Consider the following 17350-nt stretch of genomic DNA (forward strand, 5'->3'; position numbering starts at 1 on the left):
TGGATTTACCACATTTTGTTTATCAACTGATGCCCATCAACTGACCCATTGTTTCCACTTTAGGCTGTTATAAATAATGCTTCTGTAAACGTGCAAGTACAAGTCTTTGTGAGGACATAATTTTCATTTCGGAGTACACACCTGGGTGTGGAATTGCTGGGTCACACGGGAAGTCTATGTTTAACATCCGGAGGACCCTACCTAACTGTTTCCGCAACAGCTGTGCCATTTTACATTCCCAGAAGCAACGTACCAGGGTTTTATTGTGAGAGAGAGCAGGAACTTGAGCAGTGTTGTGGGAGAGAGAGGTGGGGAAAGAATCCCAAACAGGCTTCGTGCTGTCAGCACGGAACCCAGCACGGGTCTCAAACTCACGAAGTGTGAGATCATGACCTGAACTGAAGTCAAGAGTCAGGCGCTTAACCGACTGAGCCGCCCAGGCACCCCAGTTCTTGAAACATCTTTAAACATTTGTAATCATCTGGGGTACCTGGGTGGCTCAGTCAGTTGAGCAACCGAGTACGGCTCAGGTTATGATCTCACGGTTTGTGGGTTCGAGCCCCGCGTTGGGCGCGCTGCTATCAGCCTGTCAGCGTGGAGCCTGCTTCAGATCTTCTGTCCACCCCCCCCACCGCACCCGCCCTTCCCCCATGTGGCTCTCTCAAAAATGAATAACCTTTCAAAAACATTTGTAACTATCTGACTCTTGGGGTTGGTGGGTTGGTTGGTTTTTTCCTGGAGACTATTTAATGCACCCTCTGGCACTTGGGCCAAAGAGAGAAAGGGGCAGCATTTTGGGGGAGGGGTGGCAATGCAATTTATTTTTGCATTTGGATCTTAAGTGTAGCCACATTGCTGAGCGTTGGTTAGTTTTAGTGTTTGTGTATTTGTTTGAAGTACTGTGTGTAGTCAGCCATATCCTTGCAAATAGCCGTGGTATTTTTTCTTCTGGGTCTTTTACATGTAATTTCCTTTTCTCCTCCCACCAGCTAGGATTTCCAATACAGTGTTGAAAGGAAGTGGTGATAGACCTCTTTGAATTTTGTTCCTACTTTAACGGGAATTTGTTTTGCTGGGGCTCCTGGGCGGTTCGGTCAGTTGAGCATCTGTCTTCAGCTCAGGTCATGATCTCAAGGTTCAGGGGTTCGAGGCCCACATCAGGCTGTGTGCTGACAGCTCAGAGCCTGGAGCTTTGGATTCTCTGTCTCCCTCTTTCTCTCTGCCCCTCCCCACTCACCCTGTCTCTCTCTCTCTCTCTCTCTCTCAAAAATAAACACATTTAAAAATTTTTGTAGGGGTGCCTGGGTGGCTTAGTCGGTTAAGCGTCCGACTTTCGCTTAGGGCTCTGTGCTGACTGCCAGCTCAGAGCCTGGAGCCTGTTTCAGAGTCTGTATCTCCCTCTCTCTCTGACCCTCCCCTGCTCACGCTGTCTCTCTCTCTCTCTCTCTCCTAGAAATAAATAAAAATTAAAAAAAAAATTTTTGTAATAAAGGGAATTTGCCACTTAAGTTTCTAGTTGATACACTTTATATATCCTTGAAACACTTGCAATTATCCCTCTTATTTGTAATAACCATCTTAGGGGGTGTGAAATGGCATTTGTCCAGTGACTAGGCTGTTGAACATCTTTTCGTGTGCCTGTTAGCCACTTATCTATCTTCTTTGGAGAAATTCAGTTTTATGATTTGCAAATATTTTCTACCATACTTTTCACTTTTTTTGATGGTATCCTTTGAGGCACCAAAGTTTTTAATTTTGATGAAATCCATTAGTTCCATTTTTTCTTTTGTTGACTGTGTTTTTGGTATTATAACTAAGAAATAGGGGCACCGGGCTGGATTTAGTCAGTTAAGCATCCGACTCTTGGTTTCGGCTCAGGTCATGATCTCACGGTTCATGGGTATGAGCCCCGCCCGTGTCAGGCTCTGTGCCGACAGGGCTGAGCCCGCTTGGGATTCTCTCTCTCCCTCTCTCTCCTCCCTCCTCCCCAATTCGCACTGTCTCTGTCTCCCTCAAAATAAATAACTAAACTTAAAAAACTTCCCTTAAAAAACCCACAAAGATATACTCCTGTTTTCTTCTGGAAGTTTTATAATTTTAGCTCTTATATTGAGATCCGTGATTCACTTTGAGTTAGTTTTGGGTATGGTGTGAGGTAGGGGTCCAAATTCACTCTTCGTCTTTAACATTAATAACATTTTTCTTCCTCTTTAAGACATTCGCTTCTTAAATGTATGTCTTTAAGTCTCCTTTAATCTATCGTGCCCGGAACCTTTTTTCCTTTGCACTTTGTGTGTTGAAGAAACAGGGCCATATGTGGACCACCTCTCCATGGTATGATTGTTTTTCCTGTTTGCACGCACAGTTTATTTTTTTTTTACATTTTTAATGTTTTATTTATTTATTATTTTTTTTAATAGTTTAGCCATGGTATCATTTAACAGGTTCCTCTGGCTGTTGTGTTCTAGTAAAGTCAAAGGCATGATCTGATTTCGGTTTGGTTTTAGCACTAGAATAATTTGCAGGAGGTGTGTGTGTTTCCAGAGTCAGAACATAATGTAGGGGTGACTGCCCCTGTGATGGTAGGGGCCATCCATGATCTTCCCCTGGATTTTTTTTTTCTATTAGAGGTAATTTACATGTTGAAAGGGCCACTCTGACTGCTGGGGACGGAGAGGGTGTAGGTGTGAGGGATAATCACGCAAGAAAGCACTTGTAGGGGCGCCTGGTTGGCTCAGTCGGTAAAGCATCCGACTTTGGCCCAGGTCATCATCTCACGGTGTCTGAGTTCGAGCCCTGCATCTGGCTCTGTGCTGACAGCTCAGAGCCTACTTGGGATTCTCTCTCTCCCCCTCTCTCTCCGCCCTTCCTCCACCTGTGCTTTCTCTCTCTCTCAATATAAATAAATAAACTTAAAAGCAAGAAAAGCACTTGTTGCCACACCCGGCACACAGTGACCGCTCAGTAAATATTAGCCCTTATTGTTGTTACTGTTGTCGTTGTTAGAGCTGCGTGTGTGTGGGACCCACGCACTGGGCCATTTTCTGGCCAGAGCATTCTCCTGCCTCTCTTCTGCCCCTGGAAGGGAAGTTGCCAGTGTCCCAAGACTCTGGGAGGCATGTTCAGGAATGCGACAGCCACCTCTTGGCACCTGTTGGGGCCCTTCCAGAGAAAGAAGACTGGAACTTCTCTCACTTGGTGCTTGCACCAAACTGTAAGTGCTCCAGCCCCCGGGACTAGCCGCTTCACCCAGGGCCCCTGGGGTCTGGCATGGCCCTGGCTTCAAAGCTGTGCATGAGCTGCGCTTTCAGTAAGCCGTGTGGGACTGTCGCCTGGCCAGGTGCCCTTTGCTTGCTTTTGCCTCTAATGTAGAACTCAGAGCTTTGCATCTGAACAGTCTGCATAGCGCTGCCTCCCCATCATCCCCGGAGCCCGGCCCCCGTGTTCGGAACACAGCAGGTGCCCAGTCGACATTGGCCGAGGAATACATCATACATAAGTTCAAGAACAGGCACTGCTTCCTCACTTACGAAATTACTGTGTGACATACTTGTAGTCACTCGTTTGCCTTCCCAAGGTTCTGTGGTTCCCCATTATTTTTATCTCCTTCTTAAACTCATTCAACTCCATTCACCTCCTTTGTTCTCCCTCTGTCTCTCCCAAAATATATAAATAAACTTAAATTAAAAAGAAGGGTGCCTGGGTGGCTTAGTCAGTTAAGTATCTGACTCTTGATTTCAGCTCGGGGCAGGACATGTTAGTTTGAGTCACATGTCAGGCTCTACACTGTCAGCATGGAGCCTGCTTGGGATTCTCTCTCTCTTCCTCTGCCCCTCTCTCACTCTCTCTGTCAAAAATAAACATTTTTTAAAAAAAGAGTTGCATGCTCTACTGACTGAACCAGCCAGACCACTCTTCTATTTTTGTTTAACATTTATTTATTTTTGAGAGAGAGAGAGAGAGAGAGAGAGAGAGAGAGAGCAGGGGAGGGGCAGAGAGAGAGGGGGAGACACAGAATTAGGAGCAGGCTCCAGGCTCTGAGCTGTCAGTACAGAGTCTGATGTGGGGCTCGAACTCACCAATGGTGAGATCATGACCTGAGCTGAAATCCAACATTCAACCGACTGAGGAGCCCCCCTTCTATTTTTTCTTAATTTGATGCATCCCTGGGGCACCTCGGTGGCTCAGTCATTTGGGCGTTGGACTTTGGCTCAGATCACGATCTCACAGTTCGTGGGTTCGAGCCCTGCATTGAACTCTGTGCTGACAGCTCAGAGCCTGGAGCCTGCCTCAGAATCTGTGTCTTGCTCTCTCTCTGCCCCTCCCCTGTTCATGTTCTTTCTCTCTCTGTCTCTCAAAAATAAATTTAAAAAATTTAAAAAATTTAATTTGATGCACCCCCTATTCGAAAGTAATTCCTTATAGCATTGAAATTGTGATGGCATTAATGTAAGATGCCCTGTTATTGTATGGACTGTAAGGGAGGGCAGTTAAATTCATGCTAAAGATTCTGAGACACAACTGAATTCAGAAAAAATGCCAGTCAAAAAAAAATGCACATATCAGAATCAATCAAATATGGTATGATCTCCATACAAAAAAACTGGATCACTGAAAAGCATGAAATTAAATCACCTATAATTCCACCACTCAGAGAGAACCTTTGTTAACATTTTGATATATTTCCCTTCCAAACTTTTTTTTAAAGCAGGCTCCATCCCCAGTGTGGAGCCCAACACAGGGCTTGAACTCATGACCCTGAGATCAAGACCTGAGCTGAGATCAAGAGTCAGATGCTTAACTGACTGAGCCACCCAGTTGCTCCCCAAACTCTTTTTTTTTATCTATTCATATATGGTCATAGAAAAGTGTATGTATATACAAATATATATTAGGATATATCTTTTACAAAACGCAGTCATACTGCACATACTGTTTTCTAGTCTGTTTTACTGATGTCAGTATATCACATTAATAAATATTGTAAAAAGTGATTTTCTCTGGCACCTGGGTGGTTCCGATGGTAGAGCATGTGACTCTTGATCTCGGGGTTGTGACGGTGAGCCCCACTCTGGGTGTAGAGTTTACTTTAAAAAAAAGTATATATATATATGTATATATGTGTGTGTGTGTGTGTGTGTATATTTATGTGATTTTCTCAGCCCAACAAGATTGTTCTAACTTTAGCCAGATCTCTGTAAAAGGCAGCTGCTGCTGTCACCTTTGCCTTAGTGCTTCTCCCACCCCTCCGCCCATCCCCCCCCCGCTCCGCCCATCCTCCCCCCTCCCCCCACCCCACTTACCCCTTCCTTTTGCTCCTCCGCCGCCGCAGCCCCGCCCCTTCCTCTTGCCCCTCCTTCCCAAGTCCCGCCCCCTTCCTCTTGCCCCTCCTCCCAAGTCCCGCCCCCTTCCTCTTGCCCCTCCTCCCAAGTCCCGCCCCCTTCCTCTTGCCCCTCCTTCCCAAGTCCCGCCCCCTTCCTCTTGCCCCTCCTCCCAGGTCCCGCCCCCTTCCTCTTGCCCCTCCTCCCAAGTCCCGCCCCCTTCCTCTAGCCCTTCCTCCTCAGCCGGCCCAAATCCCGTCTGAATCTGGTCCAGTTCAGAGCACGTGGAGCCCAGACTGGCAGGTTGGGCCCGTGAGGCTGCTGGGATGCGGCGGAGCCGGGTGCGGGGGCTGCCGGGGCCCATCCTGCTCTGGGGAGTGCTGACCTGCCGCGGTCCCCGGGGAGGGGGGGCGGGGACTGTGGCCAGAAACGACCCGACCTCCACCACTCTGACCCACTTCTCGCTCTGTCTTCAGCCCACCATGGCCAAGAGGGTGCAAGCTCGCAGGCTGGACGGCATTGACCACAACCCGTGGTGAGCTACGCGGGGCGGGAGGGGGGTTTGCGGGTGTCCCCTCGGGCGTGGGGACGGGGCGGGAGGTCCCTGGGTTCGCTGCACCTCGGCGGTACCCAGGACGGCCCCCTACCTTGTCAGGACTGTGAGGTTTGCATCCACAGCCTGTGAAAGGTGAGACCTGAAGCAGCAGGCTTGGGTTCGAATCCCAGCTTCCCCCCACTTGGCGGGGGCGGGGGGGTGTGCGGGCAGTGACACAGTTGCTCTGAGATCTGCCCTGAAGGGCCTTGGGAGGCTAAGGAACAGGCTGCATGAAAGCAACGGCCGTTACCCAGGCACCCGGGGCAGAGCTTTCCACGAATTTTATTTCACACTTAGTACCGAGTAAGATAAGCTACGTAATGGGGCGCCTGGGTGGCTTAGTCGGTTAAGCGTCCGACTTTCGCTTAGGTCATGATCTCGCGGTTCGTGGGTTCGAGCCCCGCGTCGGGCTCTGTGCTGACTGCCAGCTCAGAGCCTGGAGCCTGTTTCAGTCTGTGACTCCCTCTCTCTCTGACCCTCCCCTGCTCACGCTGTCTCTCTCTCTGCTAGAAATAAATAAAACATATAAAAAAAAAAAGATAAGCTACATAAGAGAAGGTGAAGTACAGGCACCTCTTCCCAGGACATTTGCTGAGGTTACTTTGTTTTTTTTATTGACTCGTTCTGAATATGAAAGGAGCGCAAGCCCGATGGTCCTAGTGACACAAACAATGGAATGCAGTGGGAAGGTGTGTAGGAAGAATGTAGGGAATCTTCCTAATCCCTCCCCACCGCCTTTGGCCAGTGGCATAGAGACCCGTCTGTCCCTTACTTTAAAAACAAAAAAAAAGTTGGCCATTGTTTTTACAAAGCATGGGACCGTTTTTTCTTTCAGACTCCCCTGATGCACGCATTTCGTGTTGTGCAAGGATCTCCCACCTCCGTCCTGCTCTCTGATGGTGTTCGGGACAGAAGGAGCCAAGCCCCAAAGCCCTGTAGTATCCAAGCTTCCTCTCTGTTGGGGGCCCCCAGGGTCCTGCTTCTCAGGCTACCGCCTTCAGTCTGTCTGAGGGAGGCTGGGCGGCCCCGTGGGCTTTGGCACATAGGGTAGAGTCCGCCTTGGAGGGAGGAAATGACAGGGAGGCACCTGGGAGAGGCAGCAGTACTCTTTCCTGACTCACAGACCTGGCCGACTCTTGAACCCAACATGCCCACTATATAGAAGGGGAGACTGAGGCCAGAAGAGGCCAAGTCTTATGCAAAGGTAGGGCGGAGCAGGTGCAGGTCTAGGGGGGACGTACAAGGCGGGGGGGGGGGCGGTGCCAGGAGGATGAGACCATGAGTCAGGACAAAAAAAGGATCCCAGATTCCTGCTGACCCCAGGGCGGTGGCCTGAGGATCAGGACCTGAGAGACCCGACCCAGAGGGCAGCCAGACTCTGTAGGGCATTTGAGCCTGGCTCTCCCCTGTCCCATCACCAATCCCCATGGAATACCCACCACCTGATTTTGCATCTCTCCTCTGCTCTTCGCTGCTGTGTGACTCTGGGCAGGTCACGAGCCTCTCTGAGCCTCAGCAACTCTGTGTCTTCAGAGGCATTGTGGGGCTCTGGGGAGAAAATGACAGATTTTAGATGGAACAGTTATGTATTGTTATGCAAATTCAACTCGGCCAAACTTGATTCCTCTGCTCCCAACCAACCTGCAAAGCACACACCGGCCTCCCCATCCAGCCTCTCAGCCTCTCCCTCCATTTCTCTGAAGAGGCAGGGCCAGAAGAAAGGTTGTCGGGAGGCCAGAAGTGGCTGATGGGCGGGCTGCTGGGGCCCCAGTCTGTCCAGGGCAATGGCCAGGAATATAAGCTTTGAATCCAGCAGATGTAGAATCCAAGGCTGACCGGGCCAAGCACTAACTAGGAGTCCTCGGGCAAATCACTGCAAACCTCAGCTTCTCCATCCTCCTTGTGACTGGAGAATAGGGCCTGTCTGTTACCGGGAAGGTTACTGAGGGTTTCAGACTGTGGTGCTGACAGTTTGTGAAATCCACCTGTGGAGACTCAATGCTCTTATTCTGAAGAATATTCTTATTCTGAAGAATATTCTTATTCTGAAGAATAAAGTGGGACAGGGCAGGGCAGGGTAGCCTGGGAGACCCTGAGATCGCTCACACCAGAAGGAAAACATTGACCCCATGCCTGTGCTCTAAGGGGCTTGCGATGTGACGATGATTTCTTACCGTGGATCCTGGTTGGAAAGTTGGAAAGCCCGTGGGCTGAGACGTGGGGTTGGTACAGTGCATGGCCCAGCCAGCCTCAGAGCAGGGACCTGTGAGTTTGGACCCTCACACGGGTCTCGAGCGGGGGCAGATGCCAGCTGTCCAGTTCTGGAATGAGCTCAGGGCAGCCCTCTCATCCTGCCCTGGCAGCAGGTCCGGGTGGGCAGGTGCTGACTCTCCATTTGTCGCTCAGGGTGGAGTTTGTCAAAATGGCCAGTGAATGCGATGCTGTGAACTTGGGCCAAGGCTTCCCCGACTTCCCACCCCCAGACTTCGCTGTGGAAGCCTTTCGGCACGCCCTCAGCAGTGACTTCATGCTGAACCAGTACACCAAGGCATTTGTGAGTCTCCCAGCCCCGTCCGGAACCCCGGGACACAGGTCTCACCCTGGGGGAGGAAGGGGCAGAGCCCCAGGAATTCAGTGTGGCCGCAGTTCAGTGTTCACTGAGTGTCTCCTCTGTTCCAGGCCCTGGGACAGCTCACGGTCTGGGCACAGGCAAACAAAAAAACTGTGAGCCAGGATCTCATGGTCTAGTAGGAAAAGCAGACCGAAACAAACAAACAAAAGCAGAAAACAAAGGCAGTTGATATGCTGTGATAGAGAAGGATGGGGTGTTGGAGCAGGAAGAAGCCAAGGAAATCTGGGGAGATCAGGGAAGCCTTCCTGGCGGAGGCAACACCTAAGCTGAATCCTGAAAGACAACAAGCTGCCGACTGATTTGACTCTAAATACAAACTCTGTTAGTAAAGGTCACAGAGTAAAGTATCTGCCCGTCCTTGGAGTAAAGCAATGAATGATTCTTAAACTTGGGTATGCATCAGAATTGCCTGGAGGGAGGGTCCCTCCTGCTCCACCATTTAAAGATTACCACGGCCAACAGTTTGCTACTTTGTTGAAGAGTGTTTAGACTTTTAAACTTTTAACTTTTTTAAAAATAGTTTTTATTTATTTTTGAGACAGAGAGAGACAGAGCATGAACAGGGGAGGGGCAGAGAGAGAGGGAGACACAGAATCCAAAGCAGCTCCAGGCTCTGAGCTGCCAGCACAGAACCTGATGTGGGGCTTGAACCCACAAACTGTGAGATCATGACCTGAGCCGAAGTCCGATGCCCAACCGACTGAGCCACCCAGGCGCCCCTAAACTTTTAACTTTTTAAAGTGCCTGTGTAAAGACACACACACACACACACACGCACACACACACACACCCCTAACATGTAAGATTTGCATGTTTCTTTGGCTACAAACAGACTCGTACTATAATATTCTGTAACCTGTTTATTTCACTAAACATCATGTCAAGGACAACTTCCAATGTCAGAAGAGCCTCATTCTTAGTAATGGCCACATAGTATTCCATTGCTTAGCTGTGCTATAATTTCTTTAACCAGCCCTGCACTGATGGACTGATTTTGGATATCTCACAATTATAATCAATGGCACAGTGAATATTTCAGCATGTATATCTTTGTACACATGAGTGTTTCTCTGACAGTTCCCTAGAAGTAAAACTAGAGAATCAGAGGGTGTAAGCATGTAAACATGTGGTGGATATTGTCAAATTGCCTTCCAAAAAAGGCTTACTCCCATCCGCACCAACAGACTGGGCGTGGACCTGGCAGGAAAGTTCATTCTGTAAAGAGACAATTCATTTGTCTCATTCTCTTGCCGATCTTTTAAATATTGATATTATATTCTTATGACATTGGAGCAAATATTTCAATGTTGGTTCAATGTTCAATATGTTCAACGTTGGTTTTCTTTGCTTTTCCTCAATTCTGTGTGCATTGGGCATGAAGACTTTTTCTTTCATGACCTACCTCGTTTTTTTCGTTTAGGTATATATCTTTGTCTTGTTTTGTAAGAGCTCTTTACATATTAGACATCTTACCTCCTTGTCTTAACTTGCAATGCTTGTCTTTTCGTTTTGCTCATGGTGTATTTTCCTGTACAGAAAATTTTATATGGTCAGATCTGGTTTAGTGAGTTATTTAGGTAAGTTTTTGACCTTGGTTTCAGTCACCCGGCTTAGCCCCAAGTGTTTTATAAGTGTCTTTGGCAAACAAGTGTACAGATCCAACCTTCCTCTCAAAGTAGGATGCTTCCAAAGCCGTGATGCAAAGGCTTGTTCCTGCACCTCAACGGTGCATGACCTTGAGCATGTCACTTCCTGTCTCTGAGTCTCTGTTTTTCTACCTGTCAAATGGCGGGGATCGCATAACACACGTCTTGCAAGGCTGCTGGGGTGGCCTGAGGGCACGAATGTCCTTCTTAAACTGAAACCGTGGAGCGGCCGCTCCTGTGGCTCTGCTGGACTGTGCTCCGTGATGACACACACCCTGCCCGGCTCTCCACCAGAGCCTGGCCCTGGGCACTGGGCCGGCGCAGAACAGGCTTGATGGCAAGCGCTGGTGGCGCGGGCCAACTTGGCCTCAGGCCTGCGGCTGCTGGAAAGTGCTAGAATTGCCTGGATGCAGCAGAGCGGGAGGGTGGGCCCAGGCCGAGCCAGGGGGCTGACCACGGCTGCCCCGGCAGGGCTACCCACCCCTGACGAAGATGCTGGCAAGTTTCTTTGGGAAGCTGCTGGGACAGGAGATAGACCCGCTCAAGAACGTGCTGGTGACTGTGGGTGCCTATGGGGCCCTGTTCACAGCCTTCCAGGCCCTGGTGGAAGAAGGAGACGAGGTGAGTGAGCGAGGCTGGGGCCGGGTGGGGGTGAGGGCGGGGGGTCGCTACTGACTCCAGCTAATCAGATCCTTCTGCTAGGTCATCATCATTGAGCCCTTTTTTGACTGTTATGAACCCATGACATTGATGGCGGGGGGACGTCCTGTGTTCGTGACCTTGAAGCCGGTGAGTACGCTGGGTGGGGTGCGGGCGGGCAGAAGGGATGCCAGGAGTGTGCTGTGTTGGCCCCTGGGAGGTGGGAGAGAAGGAAGAAAAGGAGCCCAGTTTCTCCAGGATGGGGGAGGGGTGTCCAGAGTCCCTGAGGAGAGAGGGACTGTGGGAAGGAGGGCCAGATCCCTGGAGCCGAGTGTCAGCTTGGTAATTATTGCCACCACCTCCCCCCTCATCTTCCAGGGTCCCACTCAGGAAGGGGAGCTGGATTCCAGCAGCACCTGGCAGCTGGACCCCACAGAGCTGGCCAGCAAGTTTTCCTCGCATACCAAAGCCCTAATCCTCAACACCCCCAACAACCCTCTGGGAAAGGTACCTGAGAGACCTCCTTCCGGGGCCCCCTCCAGCCTGGGTTCATGGCTTAGCTGTGTTGGGGGCCTCAGTTTCTTCATCTGTGAGATGGGAGGCCAACCTGTCATGAGCTCTTGAGGACCGAGGTCCCAGGGACAGAGCCAGGAGTCCCCAGGGAAGGTACAAGGACCGGCTGGTGGAGCGGGCTGGGGGCCTCCATGGCTTCCCTGAGACCCTGAGACAGTGAACTCCCCTTTCGGAGTGTCTCCTCACGTGTATATTGAGAACATGACTGTATCGATGTCGAGGAAAATCCAGTCTTCCAGCTGGGGTAGCATCAGATCCCACAGGTTAGGGCTCCATCGCACCAGGCTGCCCACCCTTCAGATGCGAAGTTGTCACATGTGCTTCTGACACGCTATAAATTTGGGGTTCCCACCACTCCCTCCTCAGGTTCTATTAACTTGTTAGCGTGGCTCACAGAACTCAGGGAAACTCTTACTTGGGTTTGCCAGTTTATTAAAGGAGGTGACAGGAGAGAACAGCCAGATGAAGAGTTGCACAGGGCGAGGTCTGGGAGGGTCCTGAGGTGCTGGGGTGCATCAGCCTCCCCGTGTATGGATGTGTTCACCCATCTGGAAGCTCTCCCATCACTGCACTGTCGGGACTTCATGGAGGCTTCCTCCCGTAGGTTATCATTAACTTCATTTCCAGCCTTTCTGCCCCCTGGAGGATACAGGTGGGGCTGAAAATTCCAAGCTTCTAATCACGGCTCCATCTTTCTGGCGACCGGCCCCATCCCAGAGCCACCCAGGCGCCTACCCAGCATGTCCCCTCATTAGAACAAAAAACACCTCCGGCGCCCTTATCACTTAGGAATTTACGAGGATGTCAGGAGCCCTGGGTCCCGGATGGATGGGGATCAAAGATCAAATATCAGAACAAGATACGCTCCTCACGCTTGTCCCTGAGAAATTTACGAGGGTTTTAGGTGCTCTGAGGGGGTACCTGGTGCAGAGACCCATATGTATATTTTCTGTTAATTTCGCAGCAGACTTCCCAGGGTGAGTGCTGCCAGGACTCAATATAATGGGGTGGAAGAGCCCTTAGCACTGGCTTCGGCAGTATCCTTTCATCCCTCTGAGCAGGCTCCTCTGTTCGGGGTTGGTCCCCACAGGTGTTCTCCAGGGAGGAACTGGAGCTAGTGGCCAGCCTGTGCCGCCAGCATGACGTGATATGCATCACCGACGAGGTCTACCAGTGGCTGGTCTATGACGGCTACCAGCACGTCAGCATCGGTGAGCCGCGCCGGCCTGGGTGCCTGCGCTTCTCCCCCCTCCCCCACCCCCATCGGTGGCAGGGCCTGGAGCCCCATCTGGGAGTCAGTGCAGGCCCGGTGGTGATTCGGACCCGTGGGTCTGGAGCCACACTGGTTGTGTGACCTGGGGCAGTGACCACACCCCTCTGAAAACAGGCTGGCCCAATGCCTTTGCCTCCAAGGTTGTCTTGAGGATGAGCTGAAATAAGTTCGGTAAATAGCTTAGCACATAGAGTCCAGAGTGTCGAGAGCACGTGTGAGCGCCCACGGGGGCCCCTAGGCACCGCCCCTCCCCTGCCCCTCATCCGGGTCTCAGCAGCTGCTCTCTTTGACCTCGAGCAGCCAGTCTTCCTGGCATGTGGGAGCGCACCCTGGCCATCGGCAGCGCTGGCAAGACCTTTAGTGCCACTGGCTGGAAGGTGAGTGGACGGAGGGGTAGGGGTACCGCCTCCGCGCCAGGATCTTGGGCAGGCGAGTGCACTGCTGGGGAACTGACCTAAAGGGCCTCACCGCCTCCCTGTGTTCCTGGGCCAGGTGGGCTGGGTCCTGGGCCCCGACAGCCTCATGAAACACCTGCGCACGGTCCATCAGAACTCTATCTACCACTGTCCCACGCAGAGTCAGGTGAGGAGAGGCAGGGAACCCCCACCACGGGAGAGGTGGGTGGCCGGGGAGGGGCAACGACAGATCAACCTGTTGGCCCATCTCCCTTCCCCAGGTGGCAGTCGCCCGGAGCTTTGAGCACGAGCAGCTTCACTTTGGCCAACCCGACAGCTACTTCGTGCAATTCCCACAGGCCATGCAGCACGCCCGTGACCACATGATACACAGCCTGCAGTCTGTGGGCTTGAAGCCTGTGGTCCCCCAGGGCAGCTACTTCTTCATCGCAGACATCTCAGACTTCAGTGAGCAGGAGGCCAGTCCAGCCGGGTTGTGTGGGGACTGGGGGAGGGGGGTCGCTGGAGGCCGCCCAGGTTTCAGTGTGGCTTCTGTCCTCCAGAGAGCAAGATGCCTGACTTGCCTGGGGAAGTGGATGAGCCCTACGACAGACGCTTTGTCAAGTGGATGATCAAAAACAAGGTGGGCTTGGAGCACCTGGGTGGCTTAGTCGGTTAAGCGTCCGACTTTTGCTTAGGTCATGATCTCGCGGTTCGTGGGTTCGAGCCCCGCGTCGGGCTCTGTGCTGACTGCCAGCTCAGAGACTGGAGCCTATTTCAGAGTCTGTATCTCCCTCTCTCTCTGACCCTCCCCTGCNCTGGAGCCTATTTCAGAGTCTGACTCTCCCTCTCTCTCTCCCTCTCCCTCCCCTGCTCTCTCTCTCTCTCTCTCTCTCTCTCTCTCTCCTAGAAATAAATAAAAATACCAAAAAAAAACCAAAAAAAACCAAGGTGGGCTTGGGACGTCTAGGTGGCTCTGTGGGTTAAGCATCCGACTCTTGGTTTCCTCTAGGCTCATGATCTCAGAGTTCATGAGTTCGAGCCCCACTTCAGGCTCTTTGCTGACGGAATCCCCACTTGGGATTCTTTCTTGCTCCCTCTTTCTCTGCTCCTCCCGCAGTCTCTCTCTCTCACTCACAAAATAAACTTAAAAAAAAAAAAAACAACAAGGTGGGGGTGCTGGCTGGTTCAGTCAGTAAAGTGTGCAACCTTATTTTTAAGACTTCTTTTTTCTTATTTTTTAAAATACTTTTTAAATTTTATTTTTTTATTTTGGAAAAAAAGGAAAAAAGTTTGAGAGGGGGTAGAGGCAGAGAGAGAGAGAGAATTTCAAGCAGGCTCTCTGCTGAGCATGGAGCTTGACATGGGGCTCAATCCCACAACCCTGGGATCATGGCCTGAGCCGAAATGAGAATTGGACGCTCGACCGACTGAGCCACCCCGGCGCCCCCAAGTGTGTGACTCTTGATCTTGGGGTTGTGAGTTTGAGCCCCACATAGAGTATAGAGATTACTTCAAAATAAAATCTTTTTTTCCGTTTTTTTTTAGATTTATTTATTTTTGAGAGACAGAGAGAGATAGTGCGTTAGTGGGGGAGGGACAGAGAGAGAGGGAGACATAGAATCCGAAGCAGTTCCAGGCTCTGAGTTGTCAGCACAGGGCCCCATGTGGGGCTCGAACCCACAAACGGTGAGATCATGACCTGAGCTGAAGTCGGACCCTCAACAGACTGAGCCACCCAGGCGCCCCCAAAATAAAACCTTATAAAAAAAAGAAAAGAGCAAGGTGAACCAGACTCTGCCGGAGCACCTGTGTGTGGTTTTACAGGCTGAGCCCAAATCCAGCCCAGCCTCTGCCCTCAGCCCTGGTACAGGGGTGCGTCTATGTCAAGGAATGGGGAGTCGGTCTGGAATTTGCAGAAAGACACCGTGCAGGCCTCAGCCCTCCCATCGGTACAGCGCGGAGTTGGCTCATTAACTCCGAGCTCAGCCAGCTGCAAGCGCTGATCTCAAGCTTATGTCCTCTCTCCCTCTGCCCTAACCCGCCACGTGGTGCTCCCCTCTCTCAGCCTCCATCTCCCCTCCCTACGTACTACGGGGAGGGATCGAGAACCATGCTCTGGGATTCTCATCCTCTGACCTTGACACAGCACTAGAAGGGGCTCCACGGAAACTTCCTTCCTTCCCCGACCCCCTCGAGGGAAGCTCTCTGTCCCCAGAGCCAAGGATTGCCGGGCTGTGAGGCTGTGCTGAGACATGGGCTTCCTCCTCCCCAGGGCTTGGTGGCCATCCCGGTCTCCGTCTTCTACAGCGTGCCCCATCGGAAGCTCTTTGACCACTACATCCGCTTCTGTTTTGTGAAGGTAAAGGACGGGGCTCTAGAGGGGAAAGAGGGCCCCCCTCCAACCCCCCGTGGCCCACCGGTGGTGTGGGGAGACGGGCCGGACCGATCTGTGTTGATGCAGGATGAGTCCACGCTCCAGGCCATGGACGAGAAGCTGCAGAAATGGAAGAATGAACTCGGGCCCTGACATCGCCCACTCGGCCCCGCCCCCCCCCAGTTGTTGCAGGTTCCACTTTGTCCGGGTTCCAGCCGTTCCCAGGTTGGGCGTAGATGGAGCGGGGGGCCCCTCCTCTGTGACACAGGATGTTCCCAGGCAAGAGCCCTCTTTCTTGATCTTGGTGGATTTGGGAACACTGCCACAGTGCCTGTATTCCTGTCGTGGTGGTGACTTGGACCTGACCTGGGCCTCTCCCTGCTCCTCCCCGGGTCGGATCATAGAGCCCGGGCCCCTCTGTATTTCCCGCAGTCTTGCCTGAGGCTCAACGGTTAGAAGGCAACAGTGTGGTGGCCTTGAGTCCCAGCCCTGCTGTAGCCCCAGCCAAGGTTTTAGCATCCCTCCCTTTCCTTATTTAACCTTCACTTTGGGAAGCTGTCTTTAGGCTTGAGTCCTCAAACCAGTACTTTTCACCCATAATAAAGTTTTAAGTTATTTAGACCCTTATTTGCTACTTCTCTCTGCTTCACACCCTGGTGCCGATCGCCAATGAGGACTTGGTCAGAGTGGAAGGCACCTTGGGCTCCTGGCTGGCTCGGTCAGTAGAGCATGTGATTCTTGATCTCCGAGCTGTGAGTTCAAGCCCTACATTGGGCGTGGAGCCTATTAAAAAAAAAAAAAAAAAAGGATGGAAGGCACTCAGTGAAACTTAGCTCCCAGCCCCTCTTTGTACAAATGTATTTTGTGGAGGAAAACTGAGGCCCAGAGAAGGACAGAGACTGGGGACTTGTCTGACATCACAGTTAGTTAGTGGTAAAACCAGGCCGAGAACCCAGGGCTCAGATGGTTGTGTGTCGCTGTGGTATGTGTGCGTGTGTATAGGAAACAGAGGCCCCAGCTGAGTGTCTAACAGGGAAGATACGAACAGTCCTATCCCACAGGGGTCAGAGGCCAGGCCAGGAGGGCCAGGGAGTTTAGACAGAAGGGGAAGGAAACTGTTCCTTCTTTCTTGCGCCCCTGCGTGCCAGGAGCCTTAGATGCCCACCGCCCCATCAAACAATCCTCCAGGACAGCAGTTTCTGGCAGAATTCATTTGGAAGGACGTGCTGGGGACTTGTCTTTAAGCTGCATTACAGGCCAAGCCCATGTGTTTGCTCATATGATACATTTATTTGCAATGGGGACATAGGATACAAGAAAATGTATTTGGTGTTTGTCCTCGGTTCCTGGCACAGGACTCCTAAAACCCTTGGAATTCCCTGAGAGATTGGACTCGTCCTTTGTTATTCATAATAAGCCCCTTTGTTTTTTGTTTTGTTTTTTGTTTTTAATGTTTTTTATTTATTTCTAAGAGAGAGAGAGAGAGAGACAGCGTAAGCAGGGGAGGGTCAGAGAGAGAGGGAGTCACAGACTGAAACAGGCTCCAGGCTCTGAGCTGGCAGTCAGCACAGAGCCCGACGCGAGGCTCGAACCCACGAACCACGAGATCATGACCTAAGCGAAAGTCGGACGCTTAACCGACTAAGCCACCCAGGAGCCCCTATGATAAGCCCCTTTGACCATGTCTTTAGAGGGTCAGAACTTTCAGCACCAACCCCTGAGGGAGGCGAAAGAGACTGAACGTTGAGTTCAGAGTTCAGTCCCTTGGCCAGGGGTTTAACAGATTGTGCGTAAACCCCACGTAAAAACCCCGAGTTGATGAGGCTCAAGGAGCTTCTGGATTGGTGAACACATCTGATGAGCTGGGAAGGTGGTGCGTCACGAGGCAGCCTGGAAGTT

At 51.5% G+C, this 17350-nt stretch overlaps 1 protein-coding gene across 6 annotated transcripts in view; it reads left to right on the forward strand.

The window, feature by feature from the left end:
• Positions 1–16078, forward strand: part of KYAT1 (kynurenine aminotransferase 1) — a 36312-nt gene extending 20234 nt beyond the window's left edge. For 2 of the 6 annotated variants that reach the window (XM_039229679.1, XM_039229680.1), the window contains 12 exons: positions 5798–5856; positions 8323–8470; positions 10666–10815; positions 10897–10983; positions 11212–11340; positions 12497–12617; positions 12980–13056; positions 13172–13261; positions 13356–13542; positions 13638–13717; positions 15350–15436; positions 15539–16078. In XM_039229679.1, the coding sequence (XP_039085610.1) occupies positions 5804–5856; positions 8323–8470; positions 10666–10815; positions 10897–10983; positions 11212–11340; positions 12497–12617; positions 12980–13056; positions 13172–13261; positions 13356–13542; positions 13638–13717; positions 15350–15436; positions 15539–15604 (1275 nt within the window). In that variant the 5' untranslated portion in view covers positions 5798–5803 and the 3' untranslated portion in view covers positions 15605–16078. Of the gene's footprint in view, positions 1–3006; positions 3215–5564; positions 5634–5797; positions 5857–6751; positions 7121–8322; positions 8471–10665; positions 10816–10896; positions 10984–11211; positions 11341–12496; positions 12618–12979; positions 13057–13171; positions 13262–13355; positions 13543–13637; positions 13718–15349; positions 15437–15538 lie in introns of those variants that run through there. The other 4 variants (XM_039229676.1, XM_039229677.1, XM_039229678.1 and 1 more) reach the window with 4 other exon arrangements.
• The last annotated feature ends 1272 nt before the right edge of the window (positions 16079–17350 follow it).

Source organism: Hyaena hyaena, unplaced genomic scaffold (genome assembly GCF_003009895.1).
Source record: "Hyaena hyaena isolate Hyena2069 unplaced genomic scaffold, ASM300989v1 scaffold_38, whole genome shotgun sequence".
Lineage (NCBI taxonomy): Eukaryota > Metazoa > Chordata > Mammalia > Carnivora > Hyaenidae > Hyaena > Hyaena hyaena.